General features: G+C 33.7%; 4 protein-coding genes across 4 annotated transcripts; 1 reads left to right on the top strand and 3 right to left on the bottom strand.

Annotated features, from left to right (window-relative positions):
- Positions 1–3,914: 3,914 nt before the first annotated feature.
- LOC110692981 lies at positions 3,915–6,531 on the bottom strand. Its single transcript, XM_021870072.1, has 4 exons — positions 5,979–6,531; positions 5,622–5,839; positions 4,734–4,806; positions 3,915–4,361 (listed from the first exon to the last, which is right to left on the bottom strand). The coding sequence occupies exons 1-4, from the start codon at positions 6,078–6,080 to the stop codon at positions 4,143–4,145; spliced, it is 612 nt and encodes a 203-aa protein (XP_021725764.1). The 5' UTR covers positions 6,081–6,531; the 3' UTR covers positions 3,915–4,142.
- A 1,882-nt stretch (positions 6,532–8,413) lies between these two features.
- On the bottom strand, positions 8,414–10,572 carry LOC110692980 (glycylpeptide N-tetradecanoyltransferase 1-like). Its single transcript, XM_021870071.1, has 2 exons — positions 10,421–10,572; positions 8,414–10,041 (listed from the first exon to the last, which is right to left on the bottom strand). Exon 2 carries the CDS (start codon positions 10,026–10,028, stop codon positions 8,730–8,732), a length of 1,299 nt encoding a protein of 432 aa, XP_021725763.1. The 5' UTR covers positions 10,029–10,041; positions 10,421–10,572; the 3' UTR covers positions 8,414–8,729.
- Positions 10,573–12,943: 2,371 nt separating this feature from the next.
- LOC110692979 (GPN-loop GTPase 1-like) lies at positions 12,944–19,767 on the top strand. Its single transcript, XM_021870070.1, has 7 exons — positions 12,944–13,329; positions 13,745–13,848; positions 13,941–14,052; positions 14,254–14,480; positions 16,279–16,569; positions 18,921–19,126; positions 19,209–19,767. The coding sequence occupies exons 2-7, from the start codon at positions 13,774–13,776 to the stop codon at positions 19,480–19,482; spliced, it is 1,185 nt and encodes a 394-aa protein (XP_021725762.1). The 5' UTR covers positions 12,944–13,329; positions 13,745–13,773; the 3' UTR covers positions 19,483–19,767.
- A 125-nt stretch (positions 19,768–19,892) lies between these two features.
- Positions 19,893–21,257, bottom strand: LOC110693124. The gene is made up of 3 exons (XM_021870246.1): positions 21,107–21,257; positions 20,627–20,832; positions 19,893–20,264 (listed from the first exon to the last, which is right to left on the bottom strand). The coding sequence occupies exons 1-3, from the start codon at positions 21,200–21,202 to the stop codon at positions 20,021–20,023; spliced, it is 546 nt and encodes a 181-aa protein (XP_021725938.1). The 5' UTR covers positions 21,203–21,257; the 3' UTR covers positions 19,893–20,020.
- Between the last annotated feature and the right edge of the window lie 1,020 nt (positions 21,258–22,277).

Below are 22,277 nucleotides of genomic sequence, written 5' to 3'. Positions count from 1 at the left end.
TTTGGTTCTTTGGGTCCAATTTGAGGTAAAAATTGACAAAATTGATCGAAATTGTTCGTTTTTCCTACTAAAAAGTACCACAATTTCTAAAAATTACACAAAACGAAAACTTGACTTATGAGGAAAGGCCCGTGAAGATTTTAGATAGTAAGGTGAGAAGCACCAGGAACAAGGATGTTAAGATAGTCAAGGTTTTATGGTCAAACCATAAAACTGAGGAAGCTACTTGGGAAGCCGAAACAGATATGAGGAAAAGATATCCAGAATTGTTTTCTGAGGTTAGTCGAGTTACGGGGGGGGTAACTCCTTTTAAGGGGGGGTAGAATGCGATAGAGTTTCGCGCTTTTGCCCTTTTTGGTTAGTTTTGAGTCATTTTGAGTTGCTAGTTGAGTCATTTCGAGTCATTATAAGTTGTGCATGAATCAATTTATTGGAATATTTAACCAACTTTTTCTCAAGTTTCGAGGTCGAAACTTCTTTTAAGGGGGTAGACTGTAATACCCCGTATTTTTAAATCGTTTAATAATTATTAAATATGGATTTTCCGATATATTTTATCATACAAAATATTTATATGATAATTTTATATCTATATTTTATGATGATTTTAATTATACGAGCCAAGTCAAAAATTTGTCGTACCCAAATCAAATTTTCAACCGTTAAATTGTACCCGATTCAAACGACAAAGTACAAAATTCGCTATTTATATACGAGTTCAACTCATATGTGTAGTACGCTAGTACTACACAAAAATATCTACTTCAATATATATATATATATATATATATATATTATATATATATAATATATATATATATATATATATATATATATATATATATAAACAATTTGATGTCAGCAAGGGGGGAGTAAATTACCCATTTGCTTCCTTCATTGAATGCCATGGTAGAAGTAGTACCAAGTATTACTATAAATAGCCATACATATATGGCTACTTCACTCCATCTTCTTCTCTAAAATCCTCTTCATACTTCTTCCTCCAACTAGCTTCTCCCCTCTACACCACCCTCCCATAGCCGTGCACCACCAGTCGGCGACCCTCCGCATCCACCCACGGCAGCCCGTCCTCTCCTTCCTCCTCTATTCTTCCTTCGTGCTCCTACTTCAAACAAAGACCAAGTGAGTCCTTGCTCCTTGCTGGTAATAATGAAAGTTCTTCATCTATATAGCCTAATACTTCATATCCTTATGCTTTTACTACTAACTATCATTACTATTGTTATTAGTGTTACTTACAACTATTACTAAAACTACTACTACTAGTACTCTTATTCCATGTACTACTATTACTACCTTTCCATTTATTATTATTATTATTATTATTATTATTATTATTATTATTATTATTGATGTTAGTATTGTAGTTGTTGCTGCTGAGTTGCTACTACTACAATTACTATTATCATACTACTACTTACCTACGTATCACTACTACTACTCTTATTATTATTAATAGTATAATTATTATTATTATTATTACGGATAGTTAAAGATTATTTTATAAATACAAGTGTTAATAAATTGGTCATGCACAATTAGTCAAAGTCGATAGTCTAAGTCCTTGTGTCTATGGGTTGAAAAGTATTTGATTAGGATTATTGATTTGTTATAGGAGGAATTTCGGGTTTGAAATTAGGAGTTTCGTACTTGTGTGCAAGGATCAAGGTACGTACACGTGGCTAGATCTTTTAAAAAGTGACTTTTATATGCAACGTGATTTGCATGTTAAGTGATTTCGAACCATGTTTAATGATTGTGAAATATTTCGGTGAAATATGTTTTCAATATTTGATCTCAAATGTTTAAATATTTTATATGGTTGATTAAAACTTGTACTGATATTCAAGATGTTTTAAAAAGGAAATTTTATTATTTATATCATCCCGAGTATGGGATATTGGAAAGTTTATTTAACAGGATTTATTTCTTGGATCTTTGGATTTTCAACTCCCACTATGCGGAGTAAGTTGAAGACTATGGACCTAGTCTTTCCCCTTGATAGCACTATGTAAAGGAGTTACTAGCTTGGGGGGTGTGCACACTTAGATGGGAAAATGATTTATGAGAATATGGACTGATCCATCCTATTCGGAATTATCTTTGGAAAGTTGGTTATTTCGGAAATTGGTTCTTCTGACAAGTTTTTATACATGAATTTCTATTCAGGAATGATTTGGATAAATTATGATTTATTAAAGTTAAATCTCTTCGAAAGCATGTTTAATTAATTAAATTGATTACATGTCTAGCATTTGTATGTACTTAGCATTTTGGCCAATACGTATTTGTTTTGTTTTGGCTTGGCCCTACTTATCATTTTGATAAGTAGATAGGTGATGGCGATCGGATAACGTGAACTATATGCTGCATTGGGAATGATGGGCGGTGATCACCTAGTTTGATTTAGTATACATAGTATTAGTGGTGTAGCTATTTTGAAAGTGTATCAAACTATTATTATTACTATTATTATTAATGAAAGTTAAGTACTATTTTCCGCTGCAAAACTCTGTTAAGCCTTACGTAATCACGTGGCGGTAATACTCCCATGTTACTCCCTAAAGTTGGATACTATTGTTAATATTAGAGAGTAATTTGGGGGTGTTACACTAAATCTCCAAAGAACATGTTTTAGGCACGGAAATCCAAGCCCTAGGTGGTAAAAAAAAAATCGGTTGTAAAATAAAAGTTTTAGAGGTTTTAATGGTAAAAAAAAATAATTTTGTGTTTTGTTTTTTTGTTGGTAAAAGTAAAAAAAAAAAAAAAATCCTAAATTTTTCTGCTAAGAGTTTAACATATTAACGATGAAAGTTAGAAAATTTTCACTTTTGCTACCAGCAAAACACATGCATTTCACTTTTTCTACCGGAAATTTTATTTTATTTTACTACCATGCAAAAATTGCTACCACTTAACACTTTCAGTTAATAATTCCGTTAGTGGGATCCAGCCACCCTCATTATCACCTTCCGGCTACCACTCCCTCCTAAGCCACCCTGGCTGCCTCCCCGTCAGCCACAAAAAAAAAAAAAAAAAAAAAAAAAAAAAAAAAAAAAAACTAATTTGTTTTTTTAAAAAAAATCTAGCCACTAAGAAACCACCTCAGCCTTTCCCGTTAGCCACCCAGTCCCATCCCCTTTACTGGCGGCCGACGCCAACGACCCATTCCCCCTCCCTTTCCTCCTCTGTCACGACCATCCCTTTTTTCCTCTCGATTACCCACGACATCTCTTCTCACCGCACCACCATTACTCACCTTCAGCATCTCGCAACACCACTAAAATGCGCCGTTATTGTTGCTGCTCCTCCCTCTGAACAAGTCGCCACCCCACTCCCTAGCACCAAAACAGACACCTTTGACCTTGAACCATCAGCCCGAATCCACCCTAAACAGGTTTTAGGGTTTCGATTATGGTGGTTTCGGGGTGGTGGTTTAGGGTTAGGGTTAGGTTGCGTAGGTGGAGGAAAGGGAGGGGGTCGGGAGTGGAGTCACCGGCGCCGAGCGACACTTTGGGCGCCGGCCTTCGGCAGGGGGTGGGTGGCTGGCAATTGAAGGTGGTGGTGGCTAGCTTTTTCTTTTTAAAAAAAATAAATTTTTGTTTTTATTTTTATTTTTTGAATTAACTTAACGGAACCTAACGGATTCCGTTAATTGTGGTAGCAATTTTAACAAAGTTGCTTTTATATGGTAGTAAAATTAAATAAATTTTTTTTCCCGGTAGCAAAAGTGAAATGCATGTGTTTTACTGGTAACAAAAGTGAAAATTTCCTTAAACTTATACATTGACAAGCATGAAAATCAGCATAGTGCCAGTAAAAGAAAAAAGGAAACCCTTTGTATAGCACCTCAAATAGCATAATTTAGTACCCTTAGGCCTTAGCACAACAATTATTGTTTCATTTGTTTTAGAAGGTTTAACTTTGACTATATGGTAATATGGTATGTTACGCATAAATTATATTAATTAACTAATAAATTTGTACACAAACTTGCTCTCAAAATTGATGCTTCAAATCAAAATGTAAAAAATAACATATACACCACAATTATTAACAATAATAACATCATACATTAAGCTTCAATCTCACTTGGGACTCTAGTTAGATAAAGAGATAATTTATTGAAGCTCATTTGTAGAACCCCTTCTAGCTTGATTTGTTCTTCTGATTCTGTGATCTTCAGAAACTAAAGTTATGTAACTTATGATTCCAAGGGCAATACCGCCAAATGACAATGCAGCTGCTGCACCAAATACTCCACGGTTTACCTTGAAGCAACTTCGGTAAAAACCACCAATATTTGATGAAGCATCACTGAACGATATACTCCCTCCGTTCTAAAATAAGTTTCGATCATTTAGAACAAGGCACATAAAATAAGTATGCATTCCATAATGTTCCCTTTCCAGTTACTAACATTATATTAGTTACAACTCATTTGTTTCAAAACTGGTAAATCAATGAATTTATATGTAATTTTATAAAGAAGGTTTGAATGTTTGATTTCAATGTCCAATTGTCCATGTAATTATACCTACCCCTAATTTTATGTAAATCACATATTTGCGAATAATCATAGATAAAATCACAAGTCATTAGGTTTGTATATATCCACTATTGCTTATCAAATGAATTGAAATGATGTTTTTTTTTTTAAATGTACGTGCAAACATATGCTTATATAATTAGAAACAGAGTGAATTAAGAACCTTAGAGATCCGTATTCCATAATGTGTGGCTCCAGCATAAAGGAATAAGATAATTGCTGGTATACATGTCAACCTGTGGTACAAATTTCTCAATTCAGTAACAGAAATTATAGTAATTGCTTTGCTTTCAAATTTCAATTTCACAGTCAACACATTACATGTAACACGTATTAGTCAAATTCATTAATCGAGGTACTTAGGGCATAATCTAATAGACTGAAATCAGCTAAACTGAACTGAAGTGAAGTGAGCTGAACTGGATTGAATATTTTATAAGAGAAGGAAATTAGGAACTGAACTGAACTGAGATGAACTGAACTGAAAATAAACGTATGAGAATAGACCCTTAATAATGGTAAAACATATGTTGTAAATAATTAATAACAAGATTGTTTAAAAGCTTGCAAGTTTTCTACTATCTCTGTTTCTGTTAAATAATACCCATTTTGTCAAAAAAAAAAAAAAATAATAATACCCATTTATTACAAATAATAAGAAACGTATGTAGTATAATGATATTTTTTTTGTATTTTTTTGTTTTTTTTTTTTTTGACGAGAATGATAATTTTTTTTCAAACATACGAAGTAGTAATTTTCTTTAAATTTTTATCGTTAATTTGTTAAAGAATGACTTCTATATTGGGAGTTGCCCTTTCAAACAATTAATAGGTGATTAGTAGGATATAAATTACTAAAATCAATCAATGTCGCATAAAATAAAAGGTTAATTGATGAGGTTTGTGAATAGCTAGAGTATATCTTTGAAACATGACTCCACTTTGTAAAACTTATTGTTACTACTTACTAGTACTCAAGTATTTCTGGTTACATTTTCTATCAACTTCCTATATACTTCCAGTATATGAATTAGAATTTAGAAATGCATACCAACAGCAGACAAAAGCAAGAATTGCTAATGCTCTTGAAGTAGAGGATGAATTAGTTGCTCTGCCACAACCACAATCAGCTGAAATGCTAATTAAGATTAGTGCCACTATTAGGCAAACTATTGCAGCAACGATCATATAAAACATTGGACTTCGAAAGTATAGGCATTCATGCACTACACATAAATCGTTTGTACATCTGAAGTAAAGCAGACGAATCTGGCCAAAAAAAATAAAAATGATACACGTATTAAGAAAAAGATTATTGTTAATTGCTCGTTATTGATAGATAAAATCCAATCTCGGGTATTTTCATTTCAAAGTACCCTAATTTAACTAGGATAACCCAAGTACATACCTGGTTCTTAAAAGGCAAGACCGCGAAAGTAAGACCCACGCCTGTTGATATCAACCCTAAAATTCCAACAATTATGCTAGCCACAACAGTTTTACCATTCATCCTTGATCCCTCTCTTTAGTTTCAAAGCAGGTTGCAATGGATCATAGGATATGTTTTAAGGTACATTTTATAATTTATTGAGAAAGATAGTTATGGTTCACAAGCCATTAACATTAAATATTAAAGACAGCTTATTAAACGTAATGTATTATTATTAATGCCAAAACGCAATTGTGAAATATTCTATGATTCTATCCATATACTAATAAGTTCTCCATTATACTACTTTGACTTTGTAATACTTTATTGTTTAAAATTTTCTAACACCATATAACACGGTAAGTAACATAGAAAAATAGCCATTTTAAATCATTTTTTGCATTATTGCCTGAACATCGTTTGACTAATTTGATTGAGAAATCTTAATTTTAAGAAAGGCTAAGGGTCTATTCTTATATGATTATTTTCAATTCAATTCAGTTCAGCTCTAATAAGTTCAGTTCAGTTCAACTCCTAATTTCCTTCTCTTATAAAATATTCAGTTCAATTCAACTCAACTCTAATAAGTTCAGTTCAATTCAGTTGAGTTCAGTTTAGTGAGAACAGGCCTAAGTTGATTATTTCTTGGTCTATCAACCAATTTGGAGAGAAATAGTAGGCTTTGTACAATTTGTACATACTCCCTACGTTCTCAAATAATTTTTTTTTTTTTTGAGGCATACAGAGTAAATATATTAAGCGGAAGAGTCCAAATCAGCAAGAGTTACAATGGCTTGGGGGAAGTTATCAAGCCTAACATACTCTACATTACCATATGTCTCAAATAATTCATGTTATGGAGAGATTTTTTTTTTTTTTTTTTTTTTTTAAAAATTACAAATACTGAAACCATGGGTTTTCAAGTTTTCAGCACTATCCAAGTGGCTTGCGGTAATCAAAATGGGTCAATCCATATCCGTCGTCACCAACTCACTTGGTATGCTCCTAATAGACTAAGATGAACACACAAAAAAAGTGGTCTTCAGCCTAAGAAATTTTAACATAACAGATTCCTGGCCTTCTCTACACTCTTTCAACCTCTTGGTTGGCAAACTCTCACATCTGCGGGTTCTTGCAACCCACTTTCAATAAGCCTACAGCAAGATCTTATCAAAGATGATTTGTTGCATCGTACGGAAAGATTACAGTTTGATTAGATTGGTATAATAAATTAAGACTTTACACTATAGTTTAGGTAAAGAGAAAAATGCATAGTCCGTGCATCAAAATTAAAAGGCATACGAGCATTCACAGTAACTATTGATACACCCAATAAGGTTCATTGTCTCATTTGTCTGTCATTGAAAGAACGATGAGCTCAATTCTGAAATGAGGTCACTGAAGCTTGAAATGGTGAAATAATAGACCTTCATAGATCAATTCGCTAATGAGCTAAAGTCACAAAGTAGCAACTAATATCACAAGGAGCTTAAGTAGGAGTGTAGGACCGAGCAGATTTTAAAAAATAAATAAATAAATTTGTAAACATAAAGATTGTGAAAAAAAAATCAGTAGTTGAGGTGAAACTGGTTTGACAATAAGGCAAACTGCTTAAGTGCTCAGTGTGCAGCATAGATGACATTATGGTTAGTGGGCATGGAAATCGGAAACAGAAAACTCTAGAAAAAAAGAGAGCCGCCATGGAATTATCAGAGAGGAAATTATGCAAGACAGCAATCAAGGTCTTCAGGCCAAATGTATCCAAAGGGCTAAAGGAGGTAGTCTATACGAGTTTTCTTGTTTCTTCACTATATGACAGTATATAATTGACATCAAATATACATTAACTGATACCAATCCTCAGAACAGTTGAAAGTTGATGATGCAGTAGTTAAACTCATAACTAAGGGGGGACAAAGATAAGGTTTAAGACATTAATCTTCCCACATAAAGTGAAACTTGCCTAAAGGAAAGCTAGGTAACCTACTTCCCTAGTCTTGAACAACTTACCACAATCTTTCTAGTATTTTTGTCAACCTATAAATTTTCACTTAAACAGCCAGGGGAACATAACTGTCAAAATTTTGTCCTGTTTTCTGCAGATTAATGGAAATTCCCTTCTCATTTTCTTCAAGATTTCAGAAGTATCAAGCATTGAAAACTCAAACAAATAGATAACAGATGATTCAGAGCTGTAGCTAATAACAAAAGGCAAGAACAAAGTTGATCTATTGGGAGGAGCATTGACAGGATGCAGCCATCCACCGTGTATCGTAAACTCCAACAAATAAATATCAGATTTGTAGCTAATAACAAAAGGCAAGAACAAAATTCATCTATTGGGAATAGCATTGACAGGATGCAGCCATCCACTGTGCAATGCGTACATGACAAAATGCAGGCACCAGCCATCATAAAATAAATCAAAATGATGGACTCGTTCTATACTGTTAATGACAGTTAGACAAGTTAAAGACCTTTTCTAAGTGGCAAATAAGTAGTAGTTGCAGTACTTGAAAGCAATAGAAGACACGTTTAATGCCTCTAACTACAGCATTTAACAAGTTGCCCATAATTTCAATCAGTAAACAGAAACCAAATTTAAATAGAGTATCAAACATGAGGAGACAATAATGCATTTCAAAAATCTCTAGTCCCAATAACTCAGCAAAATGAGGTCTTACCAAGGATATCTTGAAAGTCCACTCAATTATTGCCAGGAAACTCAACCTACAAGAGTACAAGTCCAAGTTCTGAAGGCTTTATTGGTTGCCTTAAGCGATAGTTGTACAGATAGTAATGAAGCTTTCCATCTCCCGGCCCAAATTTCAGCTCCTTGAGAAATGATTCATTCTCCATAACATCCAGGGCATTAAAAACATCATAGTCCTTCGACTTTGCAACGATAAGAGCATCATTCATCAACTGAAGCAGCGGGGTTTTTGTAGCCACGTTGTAGTAAGAGTAGGCAGCCTTCAGAGTTGAGTAATTTGGGTTGCCAAGAATAGTAGAAGGGAGAGTGTAAAAGCTGCAGAAATCAGTGATCTCATGAGTCAAGGGACTTTCAACAACATAACCATCAACTACATTTTCTTTGGGAAGAAGCCAATGCTCAACATCATCTTCATCAAAGTCAGTAGCCACAATGAACTGGCTCAAGTAACCCCTCAAAAGCCGGGTAACAGCAGGAACATCACGAAGCTCCATCTTCCTGAAACCAGGTGTAACTGTTGAATCGGGTAGCTTATAAAGCCTTATGGTACGGCTCATTGTCATTCTCGGGCCAAGCCTAGAGAATCCAACATCAATCAGCTTCTTAGGGTTAAGAGACCTATGCCAATATTGACAGGTTGCTATGGGTGTTGGAATAACAACACCAGCAGTATAAGCAGCTTGCCATATATTTTCCAGATGAACCCTTCTAGTCACCTCCTTGATCATAACAGGTGCAAGCCTTTTCGACCTCAGCCTCTTATGCACACACAGGAAGTTAACCTCAGCCATGGTAACAACTTCATCACGAACCCGTATCCTAGCTGGAACACCAGTAATAAAAGCAACCAGCTTCTTTGACTTCGTTGCTCGCACACCAATATGCCAGCTCTTAAAGTGACCAGGTGGTCGAAGAGCCCACTGAAGGAACTCCTTAGAATAGTTGAACCTAAACATGTTTTCATCATCCTCAACATAGTTGTTAGTCAAAAGGTTGTAGACCTGACTGCACATATCATCGGTTTCCAAATCACAAGTAATCCACTCATAATCCGCAGGCAACTTGTACGGCTCCTGCTTGACTTCAGACACTGCAGTAGGCTGCTCGATGGGTCCTTCGGGCAAGCTCGAATCTCCAATATCCTTGAATTGCCCAACAGGTTGTGTTTCCCAAAACTTGTGTCGGTTTTCGATAGCAAGGGACTCCTGAACCCTCCTAGTTATCGCCTCAATGCTATTTTCACCCGTCTTGCTTTCGGGGTTTTCATCAGGTTCTGGGTCTCTTTTCTCAGTCGTTGGTGAATTATTATCTCCCATAATGACCAAATTCCTATATAAAATTAAAATACCCAAATCTATGAATCAAAAAATAAAACCCCAATTTTCGGTCACTAACATAACAATCACTGAAAATATCAACACATTCAAATTCGCAATCAATCAATGACAACAAGATAGATAAATCGACAGATAATCAACAAAATAATCATCGACCTAGAAATGTTTATGATTCACTCTAGATTAATCAAGAGCAGGTAAATTTAATCGATTTATGGATGGATTCAATCCAATTCCAAAAAACCCTAGAATAGTTTCAGATCGAAATCAACATGGATAAATTACGGATTGAAATGAAACCCTAAAATGCGTAAGATAATAATAAAATTTAGCAAAGTAGTAAAATGGATTGAAGAGAGAGAATTACAAACCTCCGTCAATGGCAGGGGCAGATGATTGCAGCGGCGAGAGAGTGAAAAATAGAGTGAGATCGGTATCGTTGGTGACTTTATGATGAGAACGAGAATATTGAAGTGAACTATCCAAGTTTCTACTTTTACTTTTGTTGAGTACCGAATATCCACGCTTTTAGAGAAATTTGGAGTCTTCGACGTCCGATGTCTAAAAGTTTTGAAATTTTAGGGAATACATCTCGAGGTCATATAATGTCGTTTGAAACCATATATGATCATTATTTGTTGTCGTAAATATTCGTGGTAGCCTTGAGTTAATGAAATAGGTACAAGTAGTAAACCGGTAATTGGTCGTTTAAGCAAATTGGATGGTTTCACGCACTCAATTGGACTCCTGGGGGGTATTAGGGACCGTTAATAAACATTTCGGCAATTTTTATTTCCGTGCGAAAAAAAAAGTCAAAAAATTCCAAAATTGAAGGCTAATATCCATGTTTTTTTAGAAATTTCAAAGGTTTCGGGCCTGGTGTCGAAAAGAAATTAGATTTTAGGGGATACATCTCGGGATCATATAATGTCGTTTAGACCATAAATGATCATTATATGTTGTAATAAATGTTTGTGGTAGGCTTGAGTTAATGAAATCAGTGCAAGTTGTAAACCGATAAATTGGCCGTTTACAGGAAATTTGGATGGTTCCACCCACCCAATTGGACTTCCGGAGGGTATTTGGGACCATGGTAAACATTTTGGCAATTTTTATATCCGGGCAAACAAAGTAAAAAAAATTCCAAAATTGAAGGCTAACATCCATGCTTTTTGAAAAATTTTGAATGTTTCGGGGTCCGGTGTCAAAAAGCATTGAAATTTTAGGGGATACATCTCGGGGTCATATAATGCCATTTGGATACATATAGGATCATTATATGTTGTCATAAATGTTCGTGGTAAGCTTGAGTTAATGAAATCAGTGCAAGTTGTAAAGCGGTAAATTGGCCGTTTAAAGGCAAATTGGATGGTTCCACCAAGCCAATTGGACTCCCGAAAGGTATTAGGGACCATGGTAAATACTTCGGCAATTTTTATTTCCGGGTGAAAAAAAGTCAAAAAATTCCAAAATTAAAGGTAAATATCCACGTTTTTTGATAAATTTTGAAGGTTTTGGCTTCGCAAATGTGGGGTTTATGGATATGTACCAAAGATAAAAAAAAATTAAAACAAGAGCAAACTTTAATTTTACACTATAACCACTTAATACCTTAATATATATATATAAACTTGCAAATTTTTAGTTTATATTTTAAAAAAATTATTCACTCCTTGATAATTAAAAATATTGTTGATCAACATTATATGTTGATAAATATCGAATACTAATAGATGTTAGTCATGTTATTGCAAAGTCAATAGTATGGAGTTGATTTGTTTTAAGTATTGGATAGCACCGTAAATATGGGGTTTAAGGGCATGAATCAAATAAATGAGTTAACTTGGAATTAATTTGAAGGTAAACAATCTAGATATTCAACTGATTTCTGACTCAATCTAATTTAAAATCCTTTGAAATCCGTCATGGATCGAATTGATTCTAGTTAAACTATTTTGTTTCGTAATAATCGCAACACTAGAGTATGCACAAATTTATAGGAATTTAGAGAATTTAGAGTAGTGACCATTATTTTTTATTCGTCTGTTTTTTTAATGCATAAGTTTGACCGACACATTTGCCTAGATACAATTTTGAACATTAATATCTTTAATGAACTATTACTAAAAATTACTACCTCTGTTTTTTAAGCTGACACCGGTTGACTTTTTACATTATTCACATACTACACTTTGACTCGCTTTTGTGATTTATAGTTACTATAAAATATAGACATGTGAGATCTTGTTTGAATCATCTAGATGAATATTGTATTAATATCCACTTTTTATAATTTTACAATGTTGATAGTTAGAGATATTAAGCGTTAAAAATATGCGTTGGTAAGCGTGATAATAGAAAGGTGCCAATTAAAAAAACGGAGCTAGTATAACAAAACTATAATATGAAACTAGGCATTATAAGTAATCTAATGACATATTATATAATAACATTTATTTATTTTATAGAAGTGTAAAAAACAAGTCAATGAATAATGTAAAAGTCAAAGTGCTGCATTAAAAAAAAAAACCCGAAGAGAGTAGTTAGTATGAGTGAGAAAAAATAAAAAGTACTCCGTAGCGTATGTGAGAAAAGTGAATCATATCTAATAAAAAGAATGTTTCAGTTTTTATGAAACGAATGTAAAAGGAAAATATTGTGATTGTTGCGAAATAGTGGGAGTAGTTAATTTATCCAATAAAAACTTGTCTTAAATCGACCCTTTCTAATTTTATTGGTTCGCCCAAGTTCTACTCCTTGCATAATCCGTTCTAACTCCAATTATTAATATTTATTTATTTATTTGGTGCAATTCGAATCTACATCAATCAACAACTTTTAGTGTTATATTACCAATTCTCTTGCTACATGGGGGGTTGATCAATGTTCAATACCATTTTTTTTTATTTAATCAATTTGAATAAAATTATACTACATTATTAGATTTATAACCAGACAAGAACGGACCAATAACTAAAATCATACTTTGTGGTTCGTAGTTAGTTTTAGGTTTTCCTTAGCTCGAGATCGACTCAGCTCAATTAACACCCCTGCTTCGTCTTTTTATTATTTTTTTATTTCCGTAATTAGGAGGCCGTTTCCCTTAATTGCAAATTGCTTTTTTTATTTTTTTATTATTAGTGGGGTTTAGGGTTTTTCATTATTTGTAAAAACTTCAAAACATTGGGTCTCGCTCATACTCCAAACTAACCTGCCATTTTCGCTCATTCGTCGGAAAATTGCTATTGAACGTTGATCCGACTTCTGTTGATTTTCTTTGGTAAGTAAAGTAATCAGAAAATGTGAAATCCAAGCTTTGAATTTCCCAAACAAATACTATAATTTTAGAAATCGATTTTTAGGTCTTTTAACTTTAATTTTTGAATTTATGATTGTCGAAATCAATTTCAAGTTTCCAAAGATAATCTAATTGAATTTCAGCTAGTTTTGTTGAAAACTGGAAAATTTGAAGAATTAATGTTGCAGTTTCAATTTATTTGCACGCTGATTGCTAATTTTCGTTGAATTTTATCTTTTAAGAACTGCGGAAATTAGGTTAATTTCGGTTGAAAATTGGAAAAAATATTGCATTTTCAATTTCTTTGCATGCTAATTGCTAATTTCGGTTGAATTTTATGTTTAAGAACTGCGGAAATTAGGTTAATTTGTTGATGATTTGATTTTTTTTTTTTCAGACTCTGAGTTGATTATTTGAGACGAGCTAATGGAAGTTGATTCAAAGATGCATGATTCAGCTTCTGAAGATGCCTCGGCAACAACGTCTTCTTCAACGGAAAAGGTATAAATTTAACTGTGTTGTATGTGAAAAACTACAACTTTTAATTTTTGCAAATTTTGTAAAGAAGATGTTGATTGAAATGTAAATTGTAGGGCAAAGAAAATGATGAAATGATGCAGTCACTGGAGAAACTGCAGATTGATGAATCATCGTCGTCCGAATTCAAGAGAAAGCCTGTTGTTATTATTGTTGTTGGAATGGCAGGTCAGTAATCAGCTTACTTACATATTGAGGAACAATTAGTTATTTATCACAATTCATTTATGTTGCTTTTGCACGAACCGGGTTTAGTTATAAGATTTATAATCATATTTTAGGATGGATGTTAGTTTTGATTGATCTTAGTATGTTATTGTGTAATGCTTGCAATATGGTTGAGCTTAGTTTTGATTCGAATGTGATTAGGGAGTGGAAAGACGACATTTATGCGTCAACTGGTTCAACATACACATACTTCAAACCGTCGTGGTTATGTGATTAATCTCGATCCAGCTGTTATGACCCTCCCATTTGGGGCAAATATCGATATAAGAGACACTGTCAAGTACAAGGAAGTTATGAAGCAGTTCAACTTAGGTCCTAATGGAGGAATTTTAACTTCACTGAATCTGTTTGCTACCAAGTTTGATGAGGTAAAGCTCAAAAACACCAGTCTTGTAAAATTTATTAGATTTTGCTGTGATGTATTTTATTGTTAAGGATGACAAACTTGAAGAACAAGAATTATGATATGCATCTTCTATTGATATTGTGATATATACTCTTGTTGTTAACATCATTCTAAAAAGTGACTATGATACTTCCTCCGTTCTGTTAATATTGCAACAAGGAGGAAATTACGCATCCCAAAACACATTTTATATGCTAATCTATAATTGTGCAAGAGTAAAAATTATAAAAACATGATATTGTGAAAGTATTTTATGAGACGAATCCAACAAGATCTCACTTTACTATATTTTGCTTAACGTATAACTCATATTATATGGTCAAACAAGAGTGATGAATAGTGCAAAAAGTCCATTGTTGCAATATTAATAGAACGGAGGAAGTATGTTGCTAGTTGAATTTTTACTTTTAATTAATTAAAAGCATAAAGGTTAAAGACAACTCGATATCATAGAGTCTTATTTTCTTCTGAAGAGGATTATGTGTGCCTTGCTCCTAACCTCGTAGGCTCGTAGTCATATAAAGCTTGCTGAAGACTATGAAACTTTATTTTATTTTTTTGAGGAAATGAAACCTTGTATTTTAACAGAAGGAACCTGTTGTTTGTGAAATTATTTGAATTGTAAGCTTCCTACTGTAGGCCCGCACCAATGATAATGATGAAGTTATTAAGAAGAAGCAAGTTATGAATAGGGTAAAAGAAGTTTAATAATTAAGAAAAAATTGATTATTCCTTTCATGCACATTTAAAATGGAATCCCTGACTTAGGAGTATTATTCTTGTAATTGGATTATCATGGACTAAATTGAAATATCTTATCAGCCTTCTCTATCCTCCTTGTTCATTTTGAAGTACTCCGTAGTACACAGTACATGTGTCTCAGATTAAGGAACAATTGCTAACAACCTCCTTTGTAAGGCTACATGCATGATGCATTCAATTCGTTTATCCTAATCTGAGCGAGAAGTTCTTTACTTAAGAGGCATTGTGGCAATGTAGGCAGTAAGCCTGATTGATGCGCAGGGCAGCCCAATGATAGGATCAAGTTATGAGGGTTCTTGTTGGACAACGTCAATATTAGGCCAAATGACAGCTTAACAATTTTGTCATGATGTTTTCCTATTTCATCTTCTCTCAAATCTCCCTTAACAGAAGATAATAATACTCGAGATGGTATATTGAAACCCAGTTCACTTGTCGAGTCTTTTTGCGTTATCACTTCTCTAGCTCTCTCTCTTCCCTATAGTGGCCCATAACCCACATGATCATACTTGTCCAGCCTGTTAACATGACTAATCAACTATTAGCCTGCTCCTATCCAACTAATAGCTAGCTAGGCTTTCTACTTTCTACCAATGTTGATGCTGAAGGTCTCTGGTCCTTACACTAGGAATTGCTTTTTAGAGCCTATTAAGAGTTTAAGACTACCTATCTCTTGCTGTCTTGCATTCATTTAAGCTTTTGATGATAAGGATTTATTTTAAAATCTTTAAATGCTACCTTTACAATTCTCCTCGAGGCCAATTGTTGAAATGTAAATACAATCACGAGCATACTTTTAAATGGATGTTACTCCATATCTTCAAAACCCAGTCAACCATAATATCCCCCCCCCCTCTTTTCCACGCACACACCCCACTTTACTCGTTTTCCATGCAAGACTGCTACATTACATAACGGTATTTTGTTGCCCCATATTTATATTTTAATATTTTGTCTTGTAGTGCATCCTAATGAAGGGTGTCTAATTCAATTTTCAGGTTATATCAGTTGTTGAGCGTAGAGCTGACCAGCTTGATTATGTGCTGGTGGACACACCTGGGCAGATTGAGATATTTACTTGGTCCGCCTCTGGAGCCATAATTACGGAAGCCTTTGCGTCTACTTTTCCTACTGTGATTGCTTATGTAGTTGATACCCCTCGCTCTTCAAACCCAACCACATTCATGAGTAATATGCTATACGCTTGTAGCATTCTTTACAAGACACGGCTGCCTCTCATATTGGCATTTAACAAGACTGATGTAGCTCAACACCAGTTTGCTTTGGAGGTAGGTTTTATTCAGGAGTTTTATAATTACCGATCTGTGAGAGTGTGAGACATTGACTTTTATGCATGCAACTTTCATGAACATTTTGTTTTGATCTTTTTCATAATATGCATCACATCCAAGAAAAATGCAACATTGATATGGATGGTGTGTTTCTGGAGAAAATTGTTATTGATCTGCTTAAAATGTCATCTTAATTAATCCTGTGGGATTGGGAGCTGAAGAGCATCTCATTGGATATTGGATTTTCTTACCTTTTTGCTTTCCTCTATTCATTGTTCTGACATGAATTGATTTTTTTGGAATTTTCCATTCATGTATCCTGCTTGCATTCAATACCTTGTCTTAAAGGGTACTTGGTATCTTGGTGTGAAACTTGAAGTCATATGGATTAACTTACAAAAAAAACCCGTGTCAATAGTCTTTTTAATTGCTGAACTTTTTTTTTTTAATCTGTTGGTTCCTTTTACGAACACCCATTTACCAGGTCTATCTCTTTTATTACTCCTCAATTATTGTTGGAAGGCCTAAAGTCCTAGGAAACTTGGGTATTAACTTGGGCATTTATTTGAAGCAGAGAGCTAATGGGTGCTTTCTCTTAATGTGTGTTAGGTTAGTAGCAAGAGGTCTGGGTGCCTTTTGTTTTTTGTTGTTATTTTTCTAAACTTTAAGTGAAAGATGGGTGTTTTTTTTTTTTTTTTTTTTTTTTTTTTTTTTTTTTTTTGGGATGGCACAAGAGGAGTAAAGCTTTACCTTCTGGCTGCTTGCATAACTTTTCCTAATAAAATGTGGATGAGATTTTTTTTTTGGGACTTGGAATCTATGTGGGATAGTGTTTTCCTCCTTCTTGTTGTCTTTTTCTTTAGAATTGCTTCCTGATCTAACTTTTATTGATGATATTCAGCACAATTTGCATGGCATGGTAAATTGGTAATCTTTGGCTTGAGCATTTTTTTTTCTTCATTTTTTTGTTTGGAAAATCGCTGGTCCTTCCAATGTTGAATTGATCCTTGTAGTTATGTGACATTGTATATTCTTAATCTAACAATATCTGATTAGAAGTTTCTAGTCAATAGTCTCGGTATTACACTATTTCTAATATAAATGTGGTATCTTTCAGAAAGATGAAGAAAACTTGTTCAACTTTTTACTTATCTAAAGTCTACTTTCAAAAAATCTTAAAAAAAAAAATTAAATTCTTGGGTATGCTTTTTGTCTGTCCTACAAATGTATAGTAACTCCATGTTCTCTCCCAGATTAATTGCTTTGAATTTCTTGGCTGATAAGCTTAGCTGAATACAGGCAGTATTATCATTTTTAGTCAAGGCTGCACTGCCGTTGGTGACCAGCAGTTTGAAATTGTTCTTATTATTCATTCCTACCTTTACAAACCTAGTTCTCAGTTAGTTTAGTCTCATTTTTCCTCAACCCCTTTTTTTTATAAATAGGAACAGCCTTCTGTATTCATGTGGTAAACTTGGGAAGAACAAAGAGAGATGACTAATTTGTTGAAGCCTGATAATTCGCCTCATGATAGTCATGAATGATTTTTTTTATTTTTTTTTATTTTTAATTTTTAATCTAGTAACAGCTTCTGTCATTAGGTATAATTTTGGTGATCAACTGTTAAGGCTTATTTACCAGAATGGGTATAATCTTTGGTGATTTCCTTATTTACTACTCCCTCTAGCCTTATTTTTTGCCCCATTTGACTTTACACGGTCTCCAAACGTATATATCTCCTTTTTTATACGCGTAAAAATTATAAAAATTTTTATATTAATAAAATATACAATGAGACATGTCTAATAAGATAGATTAACGAGTATTTATGGTCAAAGTTATAAAAGTTTGACCCGTATATTCACAATGGGGCAAAAAATAAGGGACAAAGGGAGTACCAATTACCATTATAGCATTAGTACACTTCTTCACACTGTTGGGACGACTTTGATTTGTGTTTTATGCTTTTCTTTTCGACGTTCTCTTTTCCCAATCTACTTGTTCCCTTTTCCCAATCTACTTGCTCCAATTTTCGTTTGGGTGCCCAAATTACTATCCCTCTCGCTCCATTTTTCTACTTGCAACTAAACAATGGAGCAAGTAAATTGGGGTGGAGGGGGTATAATCTAGCTTCTTCCAAATATTTTGAGACATGTTCTTGCAAATTAGCCATTCTTAGGTTATCATGGTGCTGTGCATTTACTCACGTGACTGTTTTCTGTAGTATTCAGCAATTATGACTGACTTGCATTATCATATATGTGATGATGTTTTTACGATCCTAGAATGCTATCTTCAATTTTGATCCTTGCTTTCTGTAAGTGAACTGATTAGGCTTTTTACTGCAGTGGATGGAAGATTTTGAGGTGTTTCATGCAGCCCTTGAGTCTGATGAGTCCTACACTTCGACCTTGACTCGAAGCCTATCTCTTGTACTTGATGAATTTTATAAAAATCTAAGATCAGCTGGAGTTTCTGCACTTACTGGTGCTGGGATGAATGAGTTCTTCAAGGCTGTTGATGATAGTGCTGAAGAATTCATGGAGACTTACAAGTAACATAAATGGACAATTTTCATCCTCTTATAGAAAACTTTTGACTGCATAAATGTATTAATTGTGATGTTTTTTTTATAGGGCTGATCTTGATAAGAGGAAGGCAGAGAAGCAACGGTTGGAGGAAGATAGGCGGCGAGAGAACATGGAGAAGCTTAGGAGCGATATGCAGAAGACTAAAGGAGAAACCGTGGTTTTGAGCACTGGTATGAAGGACAAAGAGTCTGGCAGCAAGAGCATGTTGGAGGAGGAGGAAGAAGACGAAGATGAATATGAGAGGTCTAGCGAGGAGGAAGAAGCTATGATAGATGATGAAGATGAAGACGAAGACGAAGAAACCGGGTTTTCTTTTTGACATAATCATGAGCCAGAAATCTCTTTTACCAAGGGGATGGGATCTGAGGGAGAGAGATGGTAGCTTTTCGGTCTTGCTGTGCCTATATGCTTTGCTCAAATACTCCTATACATTGTCTAATTTGTTGGGAATTGATTAATAGCCATGGTCTGTACATAAAGAATATCTGACACTGCTGGATTGCCGAAACTCTAATATCTCCATTATTTTGTAACTGAATGGAGTTATCGAATTGACTATTGGAACTTCACCTAGTTCTATATATCATCATGATGTTTTCTTATACAGTCTAACATGCAGTGTTTAAAAACCAGTACCATCTTTTATCAGTTACTTCCAGTTCTCGCTCGTGCTAGTTCGAACTTTTATAATCAAAATCAATTTTGATGCAAAATGACGAAGAATTTTTATGATAATCAATTCTTGATTACGTTTGCTTTATTATTCTGTCCAAATAACAAATACATCAATTTTTGCAGACATACATAAATTTGAGTTCACAAGATCACATAAATTGATAAAAACACATAATGACGTTTTACACATTTGTTGGCATTTGTGGTTTTGCTGTGGCAATACCAGACTCTTTTCCAACATTTGGAGCACTACCCTTCGGAATAATCCTCTTCTCGTTAGAAATCAATACCCCCGCCCCAATGAAGTAGCCGGACTTCGGAACGAGGCAGCCCTCGCCGAGAGTGTTGGTCGCATCTTCAAGGTACTTAGTGGTGTTGAGAATGGACGCATACATCAGCATTACAAATGCTCCAATGAAGACCAACCTGCATGCATGTTTTTAGTCTTCTTATGAAATCATAATTTTTATGAATTAACATTATATTTCGAGGTCAAGTAAATCAATCTAGTTAAATTCTTCCTATATGATTTTGTGTGATTTTAAAATATTACGGAGTAAATTTTATAACATTGTTTGTAATTAACATTTTGAAAAGTCAAACTAATGTTCTCTCCGATCTTTTTTGTTTTTTTTTTTAAAAAAAATTTGATTTTTTTTGGTTCACATAAAATTCTAAGCAGGAAGAACAAATATAGTCGTATCAATACTAATACATAAAAAAATTGATTTGAGATGATTTATTTATAAACGGAGGGAGTACGGCACGAATAATGATTAGTTAGTTACCAAGAGAAGATAAAGCAAATAAGAGCTGTTATGCCACTACAAGTTGAAGGACAAGGATTTCGTCTGCAACAAAAACAGCCAGTTGCACTACTTATAAGTATTTGCTGAATCAAAAGAATTATTGAAGCAACTATTCCCAGTGCCACCGATGGACTCGTTGGATAAAAACAAGCCCCATAATCTTGTGTAAATATTACTTGATCACCCTGCAATAATATTATTATATATACGAAATATATTAATATGGAGTACATATTACAAATAAAGTACGAGTTAAGTTTCAAATATTAAGTATGACCTATAAAATTCAGTCCATTGGTGTGAAAGTAAGAAGAAAAATGAAGTGAACATGTTTAATTTCATACCGACTTACTGAGTAATATTAAACGTTACTCAAAATTATATTATACGAGTGTCAAATTACCAATTAGATATTAAGATTATGACGTATACACTATTGAAGACGGGAACACATATTACCTTAACTTTGGTAGCCTCGGCAACAAAGCCCATAACAACTGCTATTAAACCAAGAACGCCAGCAATTACACATACTGCAATGTTCTTTCCTTCCATAACTTTCCTTCTTTTCTTTTAATCTTGCTCTTATGCTTTAATTGAGTAAGTTAAGAGAAAAGCTTAGGTTATACAACTATTTTTTATGTAAAGTAAGCTATATATAGCCAACAAATGTACTTGTACTGGCCTGGTATATAATATTTCTATAAAATCAGAACTTATTATAATGTTCAGTCAAGCCCTGCCTAGTTAAGCACTCCATACATACGACTATTGAATTGTCGATTGATTATGTGCTGCTTCACGTCTAGTAGACTATTATGTACGTAGCGATTAGACTATTATGTACGTAGCGATTATAATGAAACTGCTTGTGTGTATTATTATTATTCTTTTCGTTTCATATTGATTTTCGTAGTCATAGTAAGAACACAAAATTGAAGTTTAAGAATAAATAAGGTTATTAGAATAAATTTTTATGTAAATAAGGTTATTAGAATAAGTTTTTATTGTTGACACATTTATATTACTTACTATTGTAAATCTATACTCCGTAGTATATACAAACTTGTAAATACTCCGTACACTTTAAAATGGAATACAGAGATCGATAATGATATAGATTGAAAAAAGTGGGTGGAAATGTGAGAAACTAGACCTAGTTATTTAATGTGTCGAATCAGGATTAGTGTAGGTCAATAAAAGATCAGGTTTAAATTGACTATTGCTTTTTAAATAGTGAAAAAGGGTCAGGCTTAAGTGAGCTGCAATTCATCATTAAACGGGCAAGGAAAATTAAAAAGGATTAGGCAAAAAAAAAAAAAAAAAAAAGTAAAATTATACGAAACTTATGTAGTTTTCTTAACATAACTACTCCGTATATTCGTTTACAAAATCATTGAGCAATTATTTATTTATTTTAGCTCTTTATTATTAACCTTGTCCAATAATAACCCTTATTAAAGCAAATGTTCAATAAAAAATCCTAATTAATAAATTAATCATAACCCTATACTTATTAATTATTATGCTACCCTGTCCAATAATTAGATCAAGGGGTAATAACTGGACATATAAATTTGCTTAATAAGAAATTTGACTCACAACAATCATGATATGAACAATGTTCTAG

This window comes from Chenopodium quinoa, unplaced genomic scaffold, assembly GCF_001683475.1.
Source record: "Chenopodium quinoa cultivar QQ74 unplaced genomic scaffold, ASM168347v1, whole genome shotgun sequence".
Taxonomy (NCBI): Eukaryota; Viridiplantae; Streptophyta; class Magnoliopsida; order Caryophyllales; family Amaranthaceae; genus Chenopodium; species Chenopodium quinoa.
Note: the sequence above shows the minus strand (reverse complement) of the source record. Positions and strands in the feature narration are given on the sequence as shown.

Excerpts from the sequence above, each read along its gene's own strand:
- LOC110692981 (XM_021870072.1), bottom strand. The coding sequence starts at position 6,080 with ATGAATGGTAAAACTGTTGTGGCTAGCATAATTGTTGGAATTTTAGGG. Across the intron at positions 5,840-5,978 it reads TCTTGCCTTTTAAGAACCAG|ATTCGTCTGCTTTACTTCAG; the intron begins GTATGTACTTGG and ends TTTTTTGGCCAG. Across the intron at positions 4,362-4,733 it reads ATGGAATACGGATCTCTAAG|AACGGAGGGAGTATATCGTT; the intron begins GTTCTTAATTCA and ends AACTTATTTTAG.
- LOC110692980 (XM_021870071.1), bottom strand. The coding sequence starts at position 10,028 with ATGGGAGATAATAATTCACCAACGACTGAGAAAAGAGACCCAGAACCT.
- LOC110692979 (XM_021870070.1), top strand. The coding sequence starts at position 13,774 with ATGGAAGTTGATTCAAAGATGCATGATTCAGCTTCTGAAGATGCCTCG. Across the intron at positions 13,849-13,940 it reads CGTCTTCTTCAACGGAAAAG|GGCAAAGAAAATGATGAAAT; the intron begins GTATAAATTTAA and ends TGTAAATTGTAG. Across the intron at positions 19,127-19,208 it reads GAATTCATGGAGACTTACAA|GGCTGATCTTGATAAGAGGA; the intron begins GTAACATAAATG and ends TTTTTTTTATAG.
- LOC110693124 (XM_021870246.1), bottom strand. The coding sequence starts at position 21,202 with ATGGAAGGAAAGAACATTGCAGTATGTGTAATTGCTGGCGTTCTTGGT. Across the intron at positions 20,833-21,106 it reads CCGAGGCTACCAAAGTTAAG|GGTGATCAAGTAATATTTAC; the intron begins GTAATATGTGTT and ends ATATTATTGCAG. Across the intron at positions 20,265-20,626 it reads ATTTGCTTTATCTTCTCTTG|GTTGGTCTTCATTGGAGCAT; the intron begins GTAACTAACTAA and ends ACATGCATGCAG.